Source organism: Polypterus senegalus, chromosome 4, assembly GCF_016835505.1.
Source record: "Polypterus senegalus isolate Bchr_013 chromosome 4, ASM1683550v1, whole genome shotgun sequence".
Classification (NCBI taxonomy): domain Eukaryota; kingdom Metazoa; phylum Chordata; class Cladistia; order Polypteriformes; family Polypteridae; genus Polypterus; species Polypterus senegalus.
The window spans coordinates 197,505,215-197,525,042 of NC_053157.1; the positions used below are offsets into that span (position 1 = coordinate 197,505,215).

The window sequence follows — 19,828 nt, forward strand, 5'->3', positions numbered from 1 at the left end:
AAAGGTTCTGTGACTTTATTTGTGTCTTCAAAATTCCCACAGCTGTTAAAAAAATGAACCTAGCAGATTTCTTTCAGTTTTGCAGTAAACTTGAAAATAAGGATGCCAGCACAAATTAATGGGATGAACAACTTAACTGAAAACCAGGAGGCACGTCCATATGTAAAAACCTTCTGTAACTAACTGCAATGTCACACTGCCAAACTCAAAATTCTAACATTATTTAAGGAATGAAGGATTTAGATACTTTTATTACCTACCAAACTAAATTAAAATCTCAATGGCCCTTGGTTAGAATTCCCCTTGGTTAGAATTCAAGATAAACAAAAAATTACTTTGACCAGTGTAAGAAAATTGCACAAATAATTTATTAGCCAAGACAGAGAAAAAGAGACTCAAAGAGTCAAACTATATCACAGAACTTGAAAGTCATGGATGATTACTTTTATTACCATCTGACCTTTGTCGGTTGCAATCTTCCCACAACGTGTATCTTGAAGGATTTTAACCACTTCCTCAGTGAAGTTATTATTTTCCCATCTGCACAAGAAAGATTTTATTATTAGGTGCCTAATTTACAACACATTTACAAACATTCAGAATCTTACTGTCAGCACAGTGCTACACAAGTAAAATGCAACCTTTGTCACTGGTAGCTGGCCTTTTGGATAATGACATGAATGACCATGATTATGGTATATATCACAGTATAATCTATGTGGATATACCTTACTGACTGAATCTACTTTAGGTACTTCTGTAGGTCCAATTTAGGCTAACAGTGGGTAGTACTACTGTAATGTTTCTTAGGAATCATCTTAATCAACTAAAGTACTAATACATTTTATTTATATAGTGCCTTTCCTATCTTAAAAGCACTTACAGAATTTCAGAGTGAACAACAAGAAAAAGGCAGAAAAAGGTCAAACACATAACAATGAATATAAGCTGTTACCAACATAAAACACTAGTAAAGATAAATGTTGGAAGCGTAAAACTTATTTAGAATAAAATTAGAATAAAAGACAATACAGTAATCCCTCACTATATCGCGTTTCGACTTTCGCAGCTTCACTCTATCGCGGATTTTATATGTAAGCATATTTAAATGTATATCGTGGATTTTTCGCTGGTTCACGGGTTTCTGTGGACAGTGGGTCTTTTTACTTCTGGTACATGCTTTCTCTGATGGTTTGCCCAGTTGATTTCATACAAGGGATGCTATTGGCGGATGGCTGAGAAGCTACCCAATCAGATCATGCGGTTAAGTTCCTGGGTGCTGCTTGGCTCAGAACTCAATTCCGCTTTGCGTTAACCAGGAAATCTTGTCTCACTCATTCAGCATCAACGTGTTTTTCTGTGTCAAGAGTTAAGTTTCGTCAATGAGCTGCTCGATGCCCACTCCAAGACGCTCAGCAACGAAGATATGGCCGAGATGACCAAGTTAGTGAGCGAGGAAGATAAGGAACAAGAGGACCCAGCACAGGAAGACGACGCCGGCCTAACTCTCGAGTGTCTTGCGACCATTCTACGAATGGCAAAAGATCTCCAGATATTGGTTGAAGAATGGGACCCGCAAATGATTTGTTCTTTGCAATTCAGAAATGCTCTTGACGATGCCACAGAAGTGTATAAAAATTTCCTTTCACTATGTTCCTTCCCACAAAACACCGCCTAGTACGCCTTTAGTGGAAGAAGAAACTCCAGACGACAACGACGGTGCTACACAGTTGCCTGAACAGGCTCCTTTAGAAGAGCTGTAATGCTCTCTTTTGTTAAAATTAAACTCATTGTTATCGGACAAGTCGTCGTGTCATTGTTGGCGAGTGTCCATAATTAATTTTCTACGGACTTAGTACATTTAAGTACGTTTAGTGTACACACATTTTACTGTTTACAAATTTTTTTGCATTGTATGTATTTATTGCTGGTGGCCTGTATCGTAATGGCTGTAACATGTGATATCAGAGACGCTCGATATCTTTAAAATAACATTTTGGTTTTACTGTAAAAATAACATTTAGGTTTTACTGTATATAAACAGTGTATTTACATACATAATTTCAACGATTCTTACCTAATATCTAAGAGAATATAAAGGGTTTATGCTGCATAACTGTCCTGGAAATGTTCAAGAGTGTGGGAGAGTTTAAGGACTTAAAATATATATATATATATATATATATAAAAAAAACATATAAACATATGGTTTTTACTTTGCGGATTTTCACCTTTCGCAGGGGGTTCTGGAACGCAACGGAACGAACAGCGTCAAATCTGTAAATGTATGGCATTTCTAAAAGTTAGCTTTTTTTCAGTTTAATTATCTCAGTCTTGTTCACGCGCTCCCTTGCCCATTCTGATCCGACTCTAACAGCACCAGTATAAATTCACACCCGATCTGACTCTGTTCGTTCTCAAATAATATTGCATTAGTGTGACGCTGTTTTCCGATTTGTACTATTCAGGTCATAAAATTGGATGTTATATTGTGATCGTGACTGAGAAAATAAGAGTGAAGAAAAAGCTAACTTTTACAACTCCTATAAATTTACATCAGCTGTTACCAGACCAAATGAAATTATTGTACAGTGGAACCTCGGATTGCGAGCAACTTGGTTTATGAGTGTTTTGCAAGATGAGCTAAAATTTTTAAGAAATTCTGACTTGATCAACGAGCGACGTTTTGCAATACGAGTAGTATGGATAAACGAGCAACGTTTTGCAATACGAGTAGTATGGATACGCTTTGTCTGCTGAGCGTCATGTGATCACAACTGAGCTGATGGTTCTTCTCTCTCTCTCCTCTCTCGCTGCGGGATTGTGGGTAATCGTCTCCTATTCTCCGTCTGAGTCAGCGTGTCTCACTCATATAGTCAACGTAGGAGCGTATACTGTTTACTACAGCATTGTGACTGTGTGCGTGCAGTGATGTGCAAGTCCCCGTCTTGCACCACCAGCTTTATTCAGCTTGAAACAGCAACTGCGCGGTTATTACTGTAGCGGGATCTGCCGCTCTCCTATACACAGATACAGCAGTCAGGCAGGGTCGTGGCCAAACAGTACTGTGCCCTGCACATTTATAATGTCTCTTGTTCCTTGTATCACCCACTGACGGCAGGTGCTTATAGCATGTCCGCGATCTTTCTGGATTTGCTTTTTAACAGCGAACTGCTAAAACGCTGGGAGACTGCGATTGTTTTGTGACGCTCTTCCGCCTGTCGTCCCGTTGGGTGGAATCCCGCAAGAGTTTAGAAACTCACACCAGCCATGATTCTTTTCAAAGGTAAAGTGCAGGTTCATTTGTTTTATGTATTTTTACTTTATATTTTGGATTAATCATTTTTATATGAATAGTTTTGGGTTGTGGAACGAATCATCTGAGTTTCCATTATTTCTTAGGGGAAATTCACTTTGATATACAAGTGCTTTGGACTGCGAGCACGTTTCCGGAAGGAATTATGCTCGCAAACTGAGGTTCCACTGTATAATAGTAACAATAAGAGCAACTCACCACTCAAAACAGTAAATTTGCAGGGGAGCTGGTTTCAAACTCACAACCTTTGGATTATAAGTCGACAGCTCTAATCACTGCACCACGGAAGCTGTCGTGTTGTAGTTGCCCTTTTAATGGAAGTGTTTATTTGATATTTGGCAATCAGCATTTATATATTATATAGTTCATGTGTACATTTTGTCATTTATTACTAAAACATGAAAAACGTTTCTGTTTTAACAATTTGTTTACATAGATTGTTTAGACACAAATTTCCACTTTAATCACATAGTTTATTTTGTCATTAAAGTAGATCATAAACTTCACCTTAAAATCGTTTAATTTGCTAGTTTCACAAATCCCTTCGTAACTGATGTAGCATGTTAAATGTTTTGTTTTGTATGTTCTTCTATGTGCTCTGTGTGTGTGAATCACTACGTGCTTCTTAAATGGGCTTTCTCTTCCTCTGACAGGACACAGAATCCATTACATTCATGACATTACAGCTCTCTAAATAATTTAAATACTGAGATGTATATTTGTTATCATTTTCATGATGATAGGAATTAAAGCATGTATTAAACTTGGGAACACGGTGGCGCAGTGATAGTGACGATCTGTGCCTCATCCAGAGATTGTTCCTGGTTCACGCAAGATGTTTGCTGTGCGACCTTCGATGAAATAATTTATTGCAGCAGTACTGTCTCTTTCAAACGTACTAACCCCCAATCCCTGTCTTTCCGTTTCTTTCTCCAAATACCCAATCGCCACTCAACCAGCTCTGTAATATACATTAACCCATCTATAAGCTTAGAACGCAGATTCTTCAAAACTTTTAAGGAACATTGAAATATCTTTGTAGTACATGTTTAATTATTCTATCCATCTATCCTTCCAGTGTCGCACCAGCCCCAGCAAGAATACAGCGCGAGGCAGGAACAATCCGTGAACGGAGCGCCAGCTCCTTGTTAGCGCTGCGACATCGTGTCCTCACATGTTTAATTATTAACAATATAGATTATTTAAATGAAGTTAAAATTTTATCTGTTGTGGCCCCTTGGGCTTGTGCCTCCTCCAGACCGCGAGGGGGCGTCCGTCCTGGTTCTATTGGGAGCCACGGGTCGAGGGCATGGAAGCCCTACCCTGTAGGGGCCCGTGGTTACCGCCAGGCGGCGCCCCGATGCCGGTTCATCCGTGTGGCCCTCGGCGGGTGGAGCCCGGCGGGGCGCTTAGAGCACCGGAGGAGGGCGTGTGCCTCCTCCAGACCGAGTGGGGGCGTCCGTCCTGGTTAGACAGGGGGCCTCGGGTACAGGGCTTTGAAGCCCAGCCCTGTAGGGACCCGTGGCCACCGCCAGGCGGCGCCCCGGTGCCTAATTATCCCGGGAGCCCGGCACTTCCGCCACACCAGGAAGTGCCGGGGGGAAGACTTTGTGTGGCACCCGGAGAGCTGCCAGGAAGACAGCCGACACTTCCGCCACGCTTGGGCGTGGCTAACGACGGAACACCTGGGGCTCATCCGGGAGCCTTATTTAAGGGGCCGCCTCCCTCCAGTCATTGGTGGAAGTCGGGAGGAAGCAGACTGAGCTGGAGAGCGAGGACAGGAGGCGGCCAGGACAAAGGCACAGAGACTGTGGGCCCTGGACTTTGGGGATTCAGTGCCAAGGGCGCTGGGGTTGTGAGTGCACGTGATTTGAACTTGTCATTGTAAATAGTGTAAATAAACAGTGTGTTGGGCAAAAATATGCTGTCCGTCTGTCTGTGCCGGGGCCAGCGTTCACACTGTATAATAATAAACATATTTTGCTGCATTTTATCTTAAAAATGATATTGTCATCATATATAAATACGCGCTTTATAAAGTGGCTCAGGTTGTGCAATATTATAACTATCGCAAGTTTACAGTGAGGTAATTGTACTTATAAGTACAAACAGTTCTACAAGGAGCACTAGATTGCGTTTATAGTTCTTGGGATGAAACGGTTTCTGAACCACGAGGTCCATACAGGAAAGGCTCTGAAGCGTTTGTCATATGAGAGCACTTCAAATAGCGCATGGCTGAGGCAGCATGTGCTTAATGCTGTATACCGATAATTCTCTTTCTGATCAACTGCTGTACAGCTGTGATTCCACACTCAGATACAGTGATATAAATACTCTGAGTGGTGCAGTGAGAGTAATATGGAAAAAGATGATCCACTGTGGCAAACCCTAACAGGAGCAGCTGAAAGAAGAAGGTGGTGCAGTGTGAGTAACGCTAAAGCAGCTATGGTATTTGGAATAGTTATGCCATTCCGTGGACCATTATATTGTTATACAGGTTAATTACAATCAGATGCCTCAAACTAATAAACAATATGCGGTTAATTTCAGTGTATATGATAAAGCCAAGTCAGGGATGTGAATCTAAAAAAAGAAAGGGAAACCACACTGGAACAATAGCACTGCTTTGACGCTGGGAGCCGCCAGTTTGCAAAACCGAGCCGAGAACTTGTGTATGCCAAGCATTTAGCTAGGGTGAAAATGTGTGTGGCTTTACGCCAAAGTTATGTTTCATACATCAAGATTTGAGCATGGAAACGGGAGTATGCAACATTTTTGTGTGTATGCACCGTTTATACATGAGGCCCCTGGACATCGACACAAATTGATGAATATACATAAGCTTGATCTGCAATAGAAATAAAATATTACAGCACTTTTTTATATGCCCGCTTGGTGCATGCCCGCTTGGTGCCCTGGCAAATACAAATTATTGACAATATACAGATAATCAAACTGTCCATCACTCACTCAGAACATGGAACCAATGCAGGAAGCACTTTAAGACAGAGAAACGTATCTGCTGAACCTTTACACAGTATTTAATCTTTGGAAAACGTCTGGGGCTAAAACACTTATAGATCTGTACTGTCTTTGCATCTTATAAACAATTAAGCTTCAAATATAACTTCCCACCAACACAATTTTTCCACTACTTTCAAATCAGAAACTTTGCTAAAAGGAACCTGCCCAATTTTCCTCACATCTCGACCCATTTCTATTCTACAGGCAATAAACAATACTGATCAGTCCTGAAGCCTCAGACAGAATCTCAACAATCTATTGAAACATCTTAAAGTCTCTTCACTTCAAAGATCCTAGGGTATGTTGGGGAAAGGAACTTTCACTTAATATCTCTGAAAAGGAGTGGAAGGCAGACATTCAAAGAAAACACTCCAGCTCCATATGCACAAAGCTTTCATTCAGCCAACTTAAAATCATTTACCAAGCACATTTATCTCGTTTAACACTAGAATTACCAGAGCCTACGAAAAAACTCGTAGATCCATTCCACCTCTCCGCCAGTGTCTTTTGTCATCTACAGTAAATGTACTGATAAAGACAAGCTGCAAGCAGCCGTCTATTCCATCCCCCCACCGACTTAGAATGTGCATGAACTTCTCCCAGCTCATGCCTTAATTAATTAACTGGGAGTGAAGTGGAGCTTTAGAGTGGAAATAATAGATTGTTATTTGGAGCACACGCATTTCACGTGTGCTTCGTTTCTACAATAATCTGTGTAAACACATTGTTAAAATAGAAACTTTTTCATATTTTACTAATAAATGTTACAAAAATGTAGGCATAAACTATAAAATGTGTGAAGCCTGAAGTCCAAACATCAAATAAACACTTTCACAAAAAGTTTAAGAATGATACAACAGCTTCCGTGGTGTACTGTTAAGAGCTGCTGACTCAGAGTGCTGCAGATTTGCCATGCCTCAGTGACCCGAGTTCGATTCCCCACTGGGGTAAGAAACTGTTATTTTTTTTTTTCTTTTTAACCTTCACCACACTGCCTGCACCCCCTGTCTATCTATATAGTAATAACAGTAATTTTATAATTATATAGCAGCTTCCCTGTCTGCCTATCATATAGTGCCTTTTCTTCCTATCTATCTATATATCTATCCCCTTAGCTGTTTTTTTATATATCTATTATACAGTGCCTATGGGGTGCCAAACATGATGGAGTTGAGAAACATTTTGTTTAAAAATGGCAAAAAGAAACAACCTACAGACAATTACCATAAGTTAATATATTGAATGGGGAAAACTCTTAAGATTTTAACAAAAGAAAAAGAGAACAAACTATTGAATTATTTTGAATCCAAAATTACTCTGGACAATACATTACTTTCCAATAAATGGCAGATTTTAAAACCCTGTACTGTGCTAGCTGTTTACATAGGAAAATAAAAATGGAGAGAGATAATTCACCCAAAAAGTTGCCCATTCTTGATAAGGTGAACAAAGCTTGGAGTACAATAGTCTGTGAAGCTGTTTTGTCCTAAGCTCACTGATAAGTGACTATTTGCATTCAGTGTTCTTACTATATCTTTAATACAACTGTCTGTCAGGTTGTTGTTATCCAACCTGCAAAGAAGAAAAAAATACAATAAGCAAAAATAGCTCAAAAGTGAAAAAAAGAACTTATACCCCTATAACAAAATCAGAATAAAACTGCATTGTTCAAATTAAAAAAAAAGATAAAATATATACATATATACATGCACACGGACACACACACTGTATAGCAGAAAGTTGAGAAATATTAGTAAATGCACCTTTGGCAGTCTAGATCTGTTTCTGATATCAAAGAAATTTAATTTAAATTTACTGTATTTAAATGCTATAATAAAATGTAAAAACATGCAAGGGATATTTTTCATTGTGGTGTTTTATCACTACGCTTGTAATATGTAGTTTATTAATATTTTTTTCATTTTATTTCTTTAATCTACTTGCAAAATTAGAAGCATTGTTTCTGATCTCCAATGCACTTATCATCTACCTCTTTCATGATAGAATGGAAAGAGTATGTCCACAAATTTTGTTGGTTGATGAGCGATAACTGTTTATGATGGCATTTATGCAGACATATCGATAAAATATGCTCTGTCCTGGTTTTGGTTTACACAATGTTAGTGGGGGAAAAGGAGTTTGATATGAAGGAAGCAATTTGTAAACATGAAAACTAAATATACCAGCAACACTACAATTTTTAGTCCATTGCTCTGTGCTATAAATTTGTTTTCTGTAAGATTCCAATAATTTTAATAGTCACAAAATTGCGGAATTGGCACATTTCTTGATCAAATATAGGGGAGAAACACAAGGTGCGGCAGCAACAAGACGAGCCTCACCTCAGACTTCTCTCTCCCTCACACACTGGATTGATACATGTAATTGGCACATACCTGTTGCTGTCTCTCTGTACGTCGCCAATATAATGTGTGCAGATACGTTTATTATACACCCTAACTTTCCAGAGTCTGGCTAAATATCTTTTAAAAAGCTTTTAAGAACAACTAAGTATTTCAACTGTCAAAACTGAAATCCGTTTTTTTTTGGTACACTACTAAGTACTTTCATTTGTATTGAATGGAATATGAATTGTGGAATTGCAACGGCAAATTTAAAACACATGGAGGGTGCAGAGCAAATGCGCTCTTCTCTGCTCTCTCTCACCGTTATAAATGTACCGTTCTCTTAGCCAAATATGTACCTTACCCATCTATGTGTAAAGAATGTTGATTAGATATGGAACATAACCAGTAGCCAATGTGCATATGGCCAATTGAATAGTGAATAAACTACTCTTTTGGGTTCATATATTTGTAAATTTGATTCTGAAAGAGTTTGTGCATCACCAGCCGTGAACCTCACTGCACATCACTGCTTCAGTACTGCCAGAAGAAATCCTCAACATACAGTCTGCCGAGGACCTTGTCTGTGCACCTGCACTACAGGCGCTAATCAAGCGAATATTTTCACTATGTGGCTATCTGTGCACCTGATATCGTTGCAACATGAGCAAATCTCTTAAAATGCATGCGTGTTTAAAGCTTAACAGCAATATGCTTGCACAGACTCGTTTCTTGGGTTGAAACATTTGATCTTGCCGACTATACTCATTAGGCCACATAATATGTTTGATCATTGATAGTCAAGCTGTGTTTAAACTCTTTCAGGGCTGATGTTGAGTCGACGATGGTAATCAACTGTAAAGTGTGACAAAACCAACCATTATGTTTTAGTTGGACTCTCGGTGGTGGAAGGAAAGTTAGCTTCATTTGTTTGACCGAGATTTCCTGCGCTCGTGTGAGTAGTAAGGCGCAAACAAAAGCAAAAATGGCACTGACATAAACAAATGCGTAAAGCAAAATACTCCATGGATGAAGTTTTGCCTATTATCTCTGAACTGGACTATGACTTGATGGACTCCAATTCTGATACAAGTGATCAAAAACAAATGTGAGGTTCTAGTTTCAGCTGACTGGTCCCCAGCTAATCATTGTACTGACAATGTTCGCCGGGACGACTGCCACTTAACAATGATAAGAGGTAGAAACCAGATTGCAATGCACTGCAACCGTGACTACTGCTGCTGCTGCCGCAGCCATGCAAAGAGAGCAAGGCAACAAGCCTGCTGCCCATTTTAGGCAAACTGGCAGCCACTGCATGCAGCAACAGACGTTTTATGTGGATTTCTGTGTGAAACCATTGCTTTTCAGAAACTGTTTTTTTGAAAAAAAATTCAGCCCTCAAAGAGTTAACAACATTATGAACTGTGAGTGTAGTTGGTTGACTGAAACACAACTTGCATTGAAATATGTGAAGGCCAGCATTTGTGGTCTTGCAACGGAAAAAAACTGTACTAATATGTAAAAAAGGCAGAACTAAATAAAATAAAAACTATAATTGTAAATACAGAACTAAATAAAAATTAACTCCACTGAAAACTAGAACGAAATAAAACTAAAAATTAATTTTAGAAAATAAAATAAAAACTACAATTAATATCAGAATTGAAATATCACTGTGTGATATCCTTGGCAGACCCCACTACTATTTTCTAATATTTATCATGAATACACTTCACCTTAACAATACTGTAGCTCCAGCTTTATAGATGGGTACACCGTATGCCAACTGATGCCAAAGCATGTTCCATGTCACCTATCCTTACATAAGACACACACACACACAGAGTAAAACCTCAATTATCCATCATACTCTTTTAACCATCAGGGTCAAAAAGAAAAAAAAAAAAAAAAAACGCCTGCCAGCACCTTCCTATTACAGTACAACTATTGCCATACAGTACACTGCGAGCTATGCACAACTCTCCCTTCTGCTAGTGCATAGTGTTCTTCTCCAGCATCACGTCAGACTGCATTTTGAAATCAGTGTCAGTTATGTATCTTCAGTTTTAATAGTGTTTTGTAGCTTTTCTCTTATTATAATTAATCTACTATACATTGTTATGGCTGATAAACGTAAGCATGTGGTATTGTAATTTTCACAAAAACTGAAATTATTAAATGTTTAAAAAAACTGCAAAAGTGCGTCAAGTATTACTTCAATTTACAGAGTAGGAAGAACAACAGTGAACAATATAAAACATAATGCTGAAAAAATTGAAAAACGTGTTGAAAAGGGAAACCACCGACGATAATGTTAATGTTCTCCTGTATTATAATTTTCTTTTTAAATTCTGTTATTATGTTTTGTTAATATATTGTGATGTACAGGCAGCTTGTGATGCGCTGTTGGGAAGCAGAAAGTATATAATGAATGCTGTAAGTAATGGGACTGGGTGAAGGCCTTCTATTAGGTAAGGGGCGAACATGCCTCTTAGGAGATGAGTGACAGGAGAAGTTAGGAGAAAAAGGACAGTGCAGTGGAAGGATGTTTTGAGTAGACAATAAGAAGCAGTGTTTGCGGTATAATTAAAAAAGCAATGTGAGTGGCAGGAGATAAACTCATTGGTAGTGAAAGCTTTCTTTTATTTGTTTTGGAGGTGTGATTCAGAACCCAGATAATTCAGTATAAGACAGGGCACTGTTTGTTACAGAACGAAAAATCCAGGATCTGAGTTGTGTTTCCTTATTATGTTGGATGTTACAATATTATACAAATTAATTTTATTAATACAGTACTATTTTTTGTTTTGTACATAAATATGATTATTCGCTAATTTACAGTATATAATTTTTAAAGTAGCTGTTCTGTTGTCCTTCTTTTCTCTTATCCGTCACAGCCTCGGTCCCAACCCCTGACAGATAATCAAGGTTTTACTGTGTATACACACACACACACACACACACACACACACAGTTAATAGAAACCAAGTGAAAAGCCTGAAGGGACTTCACTGGAGATACTATGCCAATGCATTCTGTCCAGTTTTAAAAACAATGCATTAAAAATACAGCAGAGAAGACACAACATCTTTCGAAGAAAGTGTCCTTTTTAACCGCAACTCATCTGACTAAACAAGTAAATGACGACACTTACCAAACCATCTTCAATTTACAGGGAGGGTTCATCATTGCTTCACAAAGTAATTTCACTCCTGAATCGCCCAAACGATTTGTCGATAAACTGAAAGCACAGAGGTTTCAATAAGATTACAGATAATGCATATCTCATAATCCTGAAACATAGATACATATGACATAAAATAGCTTCAGAAATCAATGTGAAGGGCAAGTTCACATTGTATGATAGTTCAGATAGTTCAAAATACATTAAACTTAATCAGAAGTGGCATCTTCTTCAGCTCACCACTCTTGTAAACAAGTCTGGCAAAATCTGATAAGAGCTATGACACAACTCAGAACAGAAAAATGCCAAGACGTATTTTAGACTGTCCCACTTGGAGCAGCATGTATTTTCCACGAACAAAGGCTAAAGATAGTGGTTCTTAAATCACATCTGTCACCTATGCCACAAATGAACTTCATGGATTGTTTTTAGCATATACAAAAATATTCTCTTCTCTATGAATTTGAAAAGGGTCTTGTTGTCATATATTTATATACAAATGGAATCGTATTTTAATTAATCAGTATATTCTGATACAAATTTAATTTGAATTAATTTTCGTATAGGATATTTTCCACTAACAAGCTCAAAGCATTAAATGTCCTAACAAGTACCCATATACCCATTCATTTCCTGAACTGAGGAAATCCACTATTGGATATTATGTGGCACTCAGCAAAACACATATATTCAGTATTAACATACCTCTTTTGACACACCTTGGACATATCTTAAATGATGTAATATAGGGTTTTTGGGTAATTCAGGTCCTTTAACTATCACACATCCTCACCCAAATGACCTGGCCAGGTTGAACAAGAGGCTAATCTTCAGTAGTATCTCGAGTAGTTGAGGTATGATTCCATGTTGGTATAGTGATCCCTCGCTATATCGCGGTTCGACTTTCGCAGCTTCACTCCATCGTAGATTTTAAATGTAAGCATATCTAAATATATATCACGGATTTTTCGCTGGTTCGCGGATTTCTGCGCACAATGGGTCTTTTAATTTATGGAACATGCTTCCTCAGTTTGTTTGCCCAGTTGATTTCATACAAGGGACGCTATTGGCAGATGGCTGAGAAGCTACCCAATCAGAGCATGTATTACGTATTAAATAAAACTCCTCAATGATATACGATATGCTTCCCGTGTGGTGCTTCGCACACTTCCAAGCTCTAACACCCCGTATTGATTTTTGATTGTTTGCTTTTCTCTGTCTCTCTCACTCTCTCTGACATTTTCTACTCCTGACGGAGGGGGTGTGAGCAGAGAGGCTGTTTGCTTAGAAGATACGGACGCTCCTGTAAAAAATGCTGAAAGACTACCTTCACATTGATCCCTTCATTGCGGCCGCTTTATCGCGGGTGCTTCGTATACTTAAAAGCCAGATAGATTAGATAGATAGATAGATACTTTATTAATCCCAAGGGGAAATTCACAATTTTTGATTGTTTGCTTTTCTCGCTCTCTCTCTCTCTTTCTCTCTCTCTGACAGTCTCTGCTCCTGACGGCACTCCTTTGAAGAGGAAGATATGTTTGCATTCTTTTAATTGTGAGAAAGAACTGTCATCTCTGTCTTGTCATGGAGCACAGTTTAAACTTTTGACTAAAGGGTGTTATTTCATGTCTAGAGGGCTCTAATAATGTTAAATAACGTATTTAGAAGGTCGTAAACAGGTTTTCTATGCTCTACCTGCGAAAATAGTAGATTTATAAATAAAGAATACTACTTCGTGGAAATTCATTTATCTGTCTGGAGCAGATTAACCGCTATAAACGAAGGTTTACTGTATAACTGTGCAGAGAATATTTATAAACAGTGTGGGTTAGTTTCTAAGGACTTAAAATATATAAAAATAACCATACAAACATATGGTTTCTACTTTGTGGATTTTCACATATCGCGGGGGGGTTCTGGAACGCAACCCCCGCGATCGAGGAGGGATTTCTGTATAGCCAAAACTCTGAATTTGCCTGGCAACCATCCCTCTGTATCATTGCTGGCTGCCTATTGCGTAGCAGAATCTTTTAAAGAGCACAGACCTTGCCCAAACTCTTCATGCACTTTTATGTAATAGACAGAATCTGGATGACTTCAAGATAGAACAGGAACTTATTAACCACTTCCCCCCACCTCACAACCAAGTACCATGAATTTCTGTCATGAACTTCATGCAGGCCCAAGCTGTGAAACTTTCCAGGCCAGCTAGGATCCATCTAACACCCAAGCGCAGATTTTGTTGTGATGGTCAAGTCATCCATAAAAGTCCTCAACTTCTGCTAATTTGCATATTCTTTACCATATTCATGGCCAGCGTGAACAGGATAACTGAGACGGTGAATTCCATAATAATACTCTTCTCCAACCGCTGCCATGATGATGCAATTGCTCAAGAGATAACTCCTTGACTGAAACTACTATAATAGTTCAGAACAGGGTCCCTGATCTTACCAGGAACGTGGTGTCAGGTTAGTGAGGTTTCCACAGACTTGTGTAGAATTAATCCATACACATTAGCAAGGTCAAGCCAGAGCACAGCTAGATTCTCTTTAGCCTCCCATGCTTCTCTAATCAGCTGAATGACCATGCCAGTCTGTTCTAAGCATCCTGGCACTTTGGGGACTCCACTGAGGCAGCATACGCAGGAGTTCTTAAGAAGGAATTCTGTTAAGGCCGTGAGACAATACTTAAAAAGTCCTTGCACTTGACACTGAGCAGTGAAATAGTACTAAACTGTTCAATGTTACTAAAATTTTCTTCTTTAAGGATCCAGAAACCCTCAGCAAACCTCCATTGTTGGGTGACCTTATCCCTCCTCCAAAATACTTTGGGGATCTTCCATAGGTCGTAAAGAAATTATTCAATGAAGCTGAACAAAACAAACACATATGCAATATGTAGACATTACTACATCTGTCTGTTAAAGTTTGACTGCTGCTGGTCTGTTTTTGACTGAATTAATCGGCAACACACTACACCGTGGGCCAAAAAATCATGCCACTTAATTATTTTCAACTATAACTCTTGTTATTTCTTGATCGATTTTTACACGCTATATATGCAAGCTTGGCCATTCCCGTTCACCCGGGAATTACAGCAGTTTCGGGAATGAAAAATGTCCAGGAGTCCCCGGCTCCCGATTTCCTAATAATACGGTATATCATTTTGTACAATTAAAAAAATATATAAAAATTTTGTGCATAGGAGTGGGCTAAGACCTTTTTAAAGAATGCTAAATATTACAGGAAAACTTGAACACATTTAAATGTAAAACACAAAACATATCATTCTGTGTATGCATAAGGAAATAGAAAATGGGATTTGTTTTCAGTGTATTTGTGTTTTAAATTCAATGTCTTTGTGCAGGAATTATATGTGAATCGTGTGTAGTAAGTGAACCCATCCTTTTAAGAGTAGTACCCAGACTATTGATTGGTGAGTGAATGCAAACATGCAGGTACTTGGTGTTACAGTGGTGGTAGCAGAGGCAGCAGCGGCAATGTTACAGAGTAAAAGAGAAAGAAGCTGTGCTTTTATCGATTCAAGAGAGGTGAATTCCTATGCAATTTATTTGATTAAGAGACTGTTAAAAAGTGTACAAAACAAAACAAGTATCAGTCACATTTCTGTGCACAGTTAATCAGCAGTTTCATTGTTATTTGCTGAAATATCTGTTTTCGTGTTTGTATATTCAATAGAAATCCCTCTTCATTCAGATATAACTATAAAAATAACTACTTTGTAATGCACAATTAGCATTAACAATGAAAATTTTACCAGAGTCTCTCTAAAGTCCAGCAAGTGTTCATCATTGATATTAGGGCAGGAACACATCCTTCACTAAGATCATTCTGTTGCAAGTCCACTATCCTCAGGGATATGTTAGTACTAAGAGCAGATGCTAGATCCTCCACAAAGTCATCTGTAAGATGATTTTCCCATAGGCTGCAAGAATGTGAGACAGTGAAATTGTCAGGTCTCCATCATAACTCAAATTGTACAATCAACGATCATAAAAACATTTATAAAAAATGAGAAATATTCAACTATAAAGTTTAGCTTTTGATATCTCTATTATGAACTGAAAATACATTTTATTAAATACAGCTGTTTTACTCAGCTTAATAGCAAAAATGTAATTACATGCGTAAAATTAATAAAAAGTAGATCTGACACTCTGACTTCCTCATCCTGGCAGAAACATGTTTTTTGTAGTATCAATTAGAATCTACTGCTTCTGAGCTTATTAAGCTCATGTGAAATTAAATCTAAGATTTAGAGAAACAGGAGTAAATTGACAGCAAAGAACAATAGTTCAGCAGCAATAGTGAAACATTATACAGCGTGGAGAATGCACAACAGTTGTAATGTACAACTTTATTGCTGAGAGACAAATTGAGGTTGAGCAGCACACACACACCCTCCTCTCCATGAAGTGCCATCTCATCCAACTCCTTGCTTCTCAATTACTGAAGCTCAAGCACAGATCTTGGCTGTAGGTCATTTACTCTCTTATTAGCTCTTGTTTGCTCTCTTATTATTTACCATAGACAAGAAGTTGGATAAGACATTTTTGTTCATCATAAAATGAGCATTCAGGAAAGACAGAACGAATTATTGATGCAACTGTTAAAAGACTTATTGAGTGGCAAACGTAAAAATTTTGTTCTTTTTCAAAATGTTTCAGTATTTATAAATTCTTAGTAATTACTGTGGTTTAACACTAGAATTACCAGAGCCTACGAAAAAACTCGTAATTCCGTCCCACCTTAAATTGCTTCTTAAATCCCTTCACACCTCTCCGCCAGCTGGCTATTCCATCCCCCCACCAATTTAGAACGTGCACGAACTTCTCTCAGCTCATGCCTTGATTGAGTATCTCGGAGTGAAGTGGAGTTTTAGAGTGGAAATAATAGATCGTTATTTGGAACACACGCATTTCATGTCTGTTCCGTTTCTACAGTAATCTGTGTAAACACATTGTTAAAACAGAAACGTTTTTTATATTCTAGTAGTAGATGACAAAATGTAGGCATAAACTATATAATGTATGAAGCCTGAAGTCCAAATATCAAAGAAACATTTTCACAAGAATAACGCAACAATTGCGCTTTTATTCAAAAATAACAAAAAGCCGCCTTAACATGCGACATTGACAGCCGTTTATTGTAACTGCCTCTGTGGTTCAATAGAATCAGTTCCCGCTTGGGAATCAAAAGGTCACGAGTTCGATCCTGCGCCACTCCATTTTGAGAAGTAAACTGCTCTTAGTCTTACTATTTTAGAATAAAAGCATACATTTGATTTCAGTCTGTAACAGCCGGTGCAATTTATGGTCCTTGTAAAGGTTAGCTTTTTTTTAATTCACTTTTCATTCTCTCAGTCGCGTTCAGAATCAATCCATACAACCCCATCTGACACGGCTGTTTTCACTAAAGACGCGCTATAGCTCTGCAGTGTACCACGATGCATACTAACTAACTTACTAACAAAAGAAACAGCATACAGCAACATGCAGGGACTGGCAGGGACACTCAATAAAACTGAATAAAAAGAAAATCAAGTGACGGTGAGATACGAAGAAGGCAGGTTCGCCAGCGTTTGTGTGTCAGAACCCTTTGGGGGGTGCGTTAGTATGCATCGTGGTACACTGCAGAACTATAGCGCATCTGTATTCTGTTTCTTTTGTACTCCAGGGCATGCAGAGGAGAGAATGGTAAAGAGCAGTAACTTCTGCGCTATATGCAATCATCAGACACTCCCCATCTGCCCGTTGTTTTGTTATACTTTTACACCAACATATGTTCCTGTGTTTGAGCATGCTCAAAAAATACACGTGTAATGCCACGAAAAGTGCACGCAGACACTTCATTTCGCAAACAAAACAAGTGCACTTTTATTCAAGACTACCTGTATAACCGAAGAAAAAAGAAAGCAAGTTACAGTAGGCGATTGATACGACAGCTTGCATGGTGCAATGCTAAGAAGTGCTGATTTTCATTCCGTGCTATATAAAATCATCACATTCAAATATTAACAGTTCCCACACACCCAAGGACCGTCCTTCCTACATTTACGACACGTGTACTTGTTGCAGTGCACACAACTCTCTGTGCTATGGTTCCTATTACACTGAATGAGCACCTGACACTGTACTTTCTTCCTTGGGGGAAGGTCCGCATCAGAGAATTTCCAGTTCCTGCATAAATTCACACCCGATCTGACGCTGTTCGTTTTCAAATAATATTGCATTAGTGCGATTATATTTTCACATATATTGTCTCTTTCTTTCAGGTGTGTAATAGAAACCACAGCATAGAGAGAAGTGTGTACATTGCTTCTTACAGGAAAAGGCGATGGAAAAGTGCACTTGAATAAAAGTGCACTTTTGTTATACTTTTACACCAATATATGTTCCTGTGTTTGAACGACACGGGCAGATGGGGAGTGTCTGATGATTGCATATAGCGCCGAAGTTACTGCTCTTTACCATTCTTTCCTCTGCATGTCCTGGAGTACAAAAGAAACAGCATACAGCAACATGCGGGACTGGCAGGAACACTCAATAAAACTGAATAAAAAGAAAAGCAAGTGACGGTGAGATACAAAGAAGGCAGCTTCGCCAGCGTTTGTGTGTCAGAACCCGGGGGGCGTTAGTATGCATCGTGGTACACTGCAGAGCTATAGCGCGTCTTTAGTGAAAACAGCCATGTCAGATGGGGTTGTATGGATAGATTCTGAATGCGACTGAGAGAATGAAAAGTGAATTAAAAAAAGCTAACCTTTACAAGGATCATAAATTGCACCGGCTGTTACAGACTGAAATCAAATGTATGCTTTTATTCTAAAATAGTAAGACTAAGAGCAGTTTACTTCTCAAAACGGAGTGGTGCAGGATCGAACTCGCGACCTTTTGATTCCAAGGCAGAACTGATTCCATTGCACCACGGAGGCAGTTATAATTAAGTGCTGTCAATGTCGCATGTTAAAGCGGCTTTTGTTTCTGCAGTTATATTTTTGAATAAAAGCGCAATTGTGTTATTTTGAACCTTTTATGAAAATGTTTCTTTGCTATTTGGACTTCAGGCTTCATACATTATATAGTTTATGCCTACATTTTGTCATCTACTACTAGAATATAAAAAACGTTTCTGTTTTAACAATGTGTTGACACAGATTACTGTAGAAACGGAACAGACATGAAATGCGTGTGTTCCAAATAACGATCTATTATTTCCACTCTAAAACTCCACTTCACTCCCAGATACTCAATCAAGGCATGAGCTGGGAGAAGTTCGTGCACGTTCTAAATTGGTGGGGGGATGGAATAGCCGGCTGCTCCTAGCTTCTCTTTATCAGCACATTTAGAAGACAAAGGGCGCTGGCGGAGAGGTGTGAAGGGATTTAAGAAGCGATTTAAGGTGGAACGGAATTACGAGTTTTTTCGTAGGCTCTGGTAATTCTAGTGTTAACAATCACCTGAAATTGGTGTTGTTTTGTTACACATTTCCGTCTAACTCTTTTGAAGCAAAAAAATCAAGATATGTTTTGCTAGGAAGATAGAGGTTATAAGGTACAAAGTTCTAGCAAAAATAGCAACTTTTAGTGAGGTTATTTTAATTTTTTTTCTGGATATGTATATGTCTCCTAAACTCAGTTAAACTAACTGTAAATAAAGAAAACTTTTACATAAATAGTTTTTTTTGCAATAGTTTCTTTGGATGCTCAAACAGACAGAAATTTTATCTATACGCACACACATAGTGTGCAAAGATTACTGACTCACTCACTCATCAATAGAAACACTACTTCCCATTTAGCCAAAAAAGCCGAAATTTAGCAGGGTGGTACATCTAGTGCAGTAGGTAGCCACTAAGAAAGGACATTTCGATATATAATTTAAAAAAACAAAAAACAAAAAAAAAAACCTCACATCTCAAAAAACATCTTTATGCG

General features: G+C 38.4%; 1 protein-coding gene across 11 annotated transcripts in view; it reads right to left on the bottom strand.

Moving 5' to 3' along the window:
* LOC120527906 (NACHT, LRR and PYD domains-containing protein 3-like) overlaps window positions 1-19,828 on the bottom strand; it is a 118,860-nt gene that overhangs the window by 84,161 nt on the left and 14,871 nt on the right. For 10 of the 11 annotated variants that reach the window (XR_005633421.1, XR_005633419.1, XR_005633423.1 and 7 more), the window contains exons 5-8: window positions 15,650-15,817; window positions 11,840-11,926; window positions 7,757-7,912; window positions 461-540 (exon numbers count right to left, since the gene is read on the bottom strand). Coding sequence is in view for 6 of the 11 variants with exons in the window: in XM_039751846.1 (XP_039607780.1) it covers window positions 461-540; window positions 7,757-7,912; window positions 11,840-11,926; window positions 15,650-15,817 (491 nt within the window). In the remaining 5 variants the exon portion in view is untranslated. Of the gene's footprint in view, window positions 1-452; window positions 541-7,756; window positions 7,913-11,839; window positions 11,927-15,649; window positions 15,818-19,828 lie in introns of all 11 variants that reach the window. The other variant, XM_039751851.1, reaches the window with a different exon arrangement.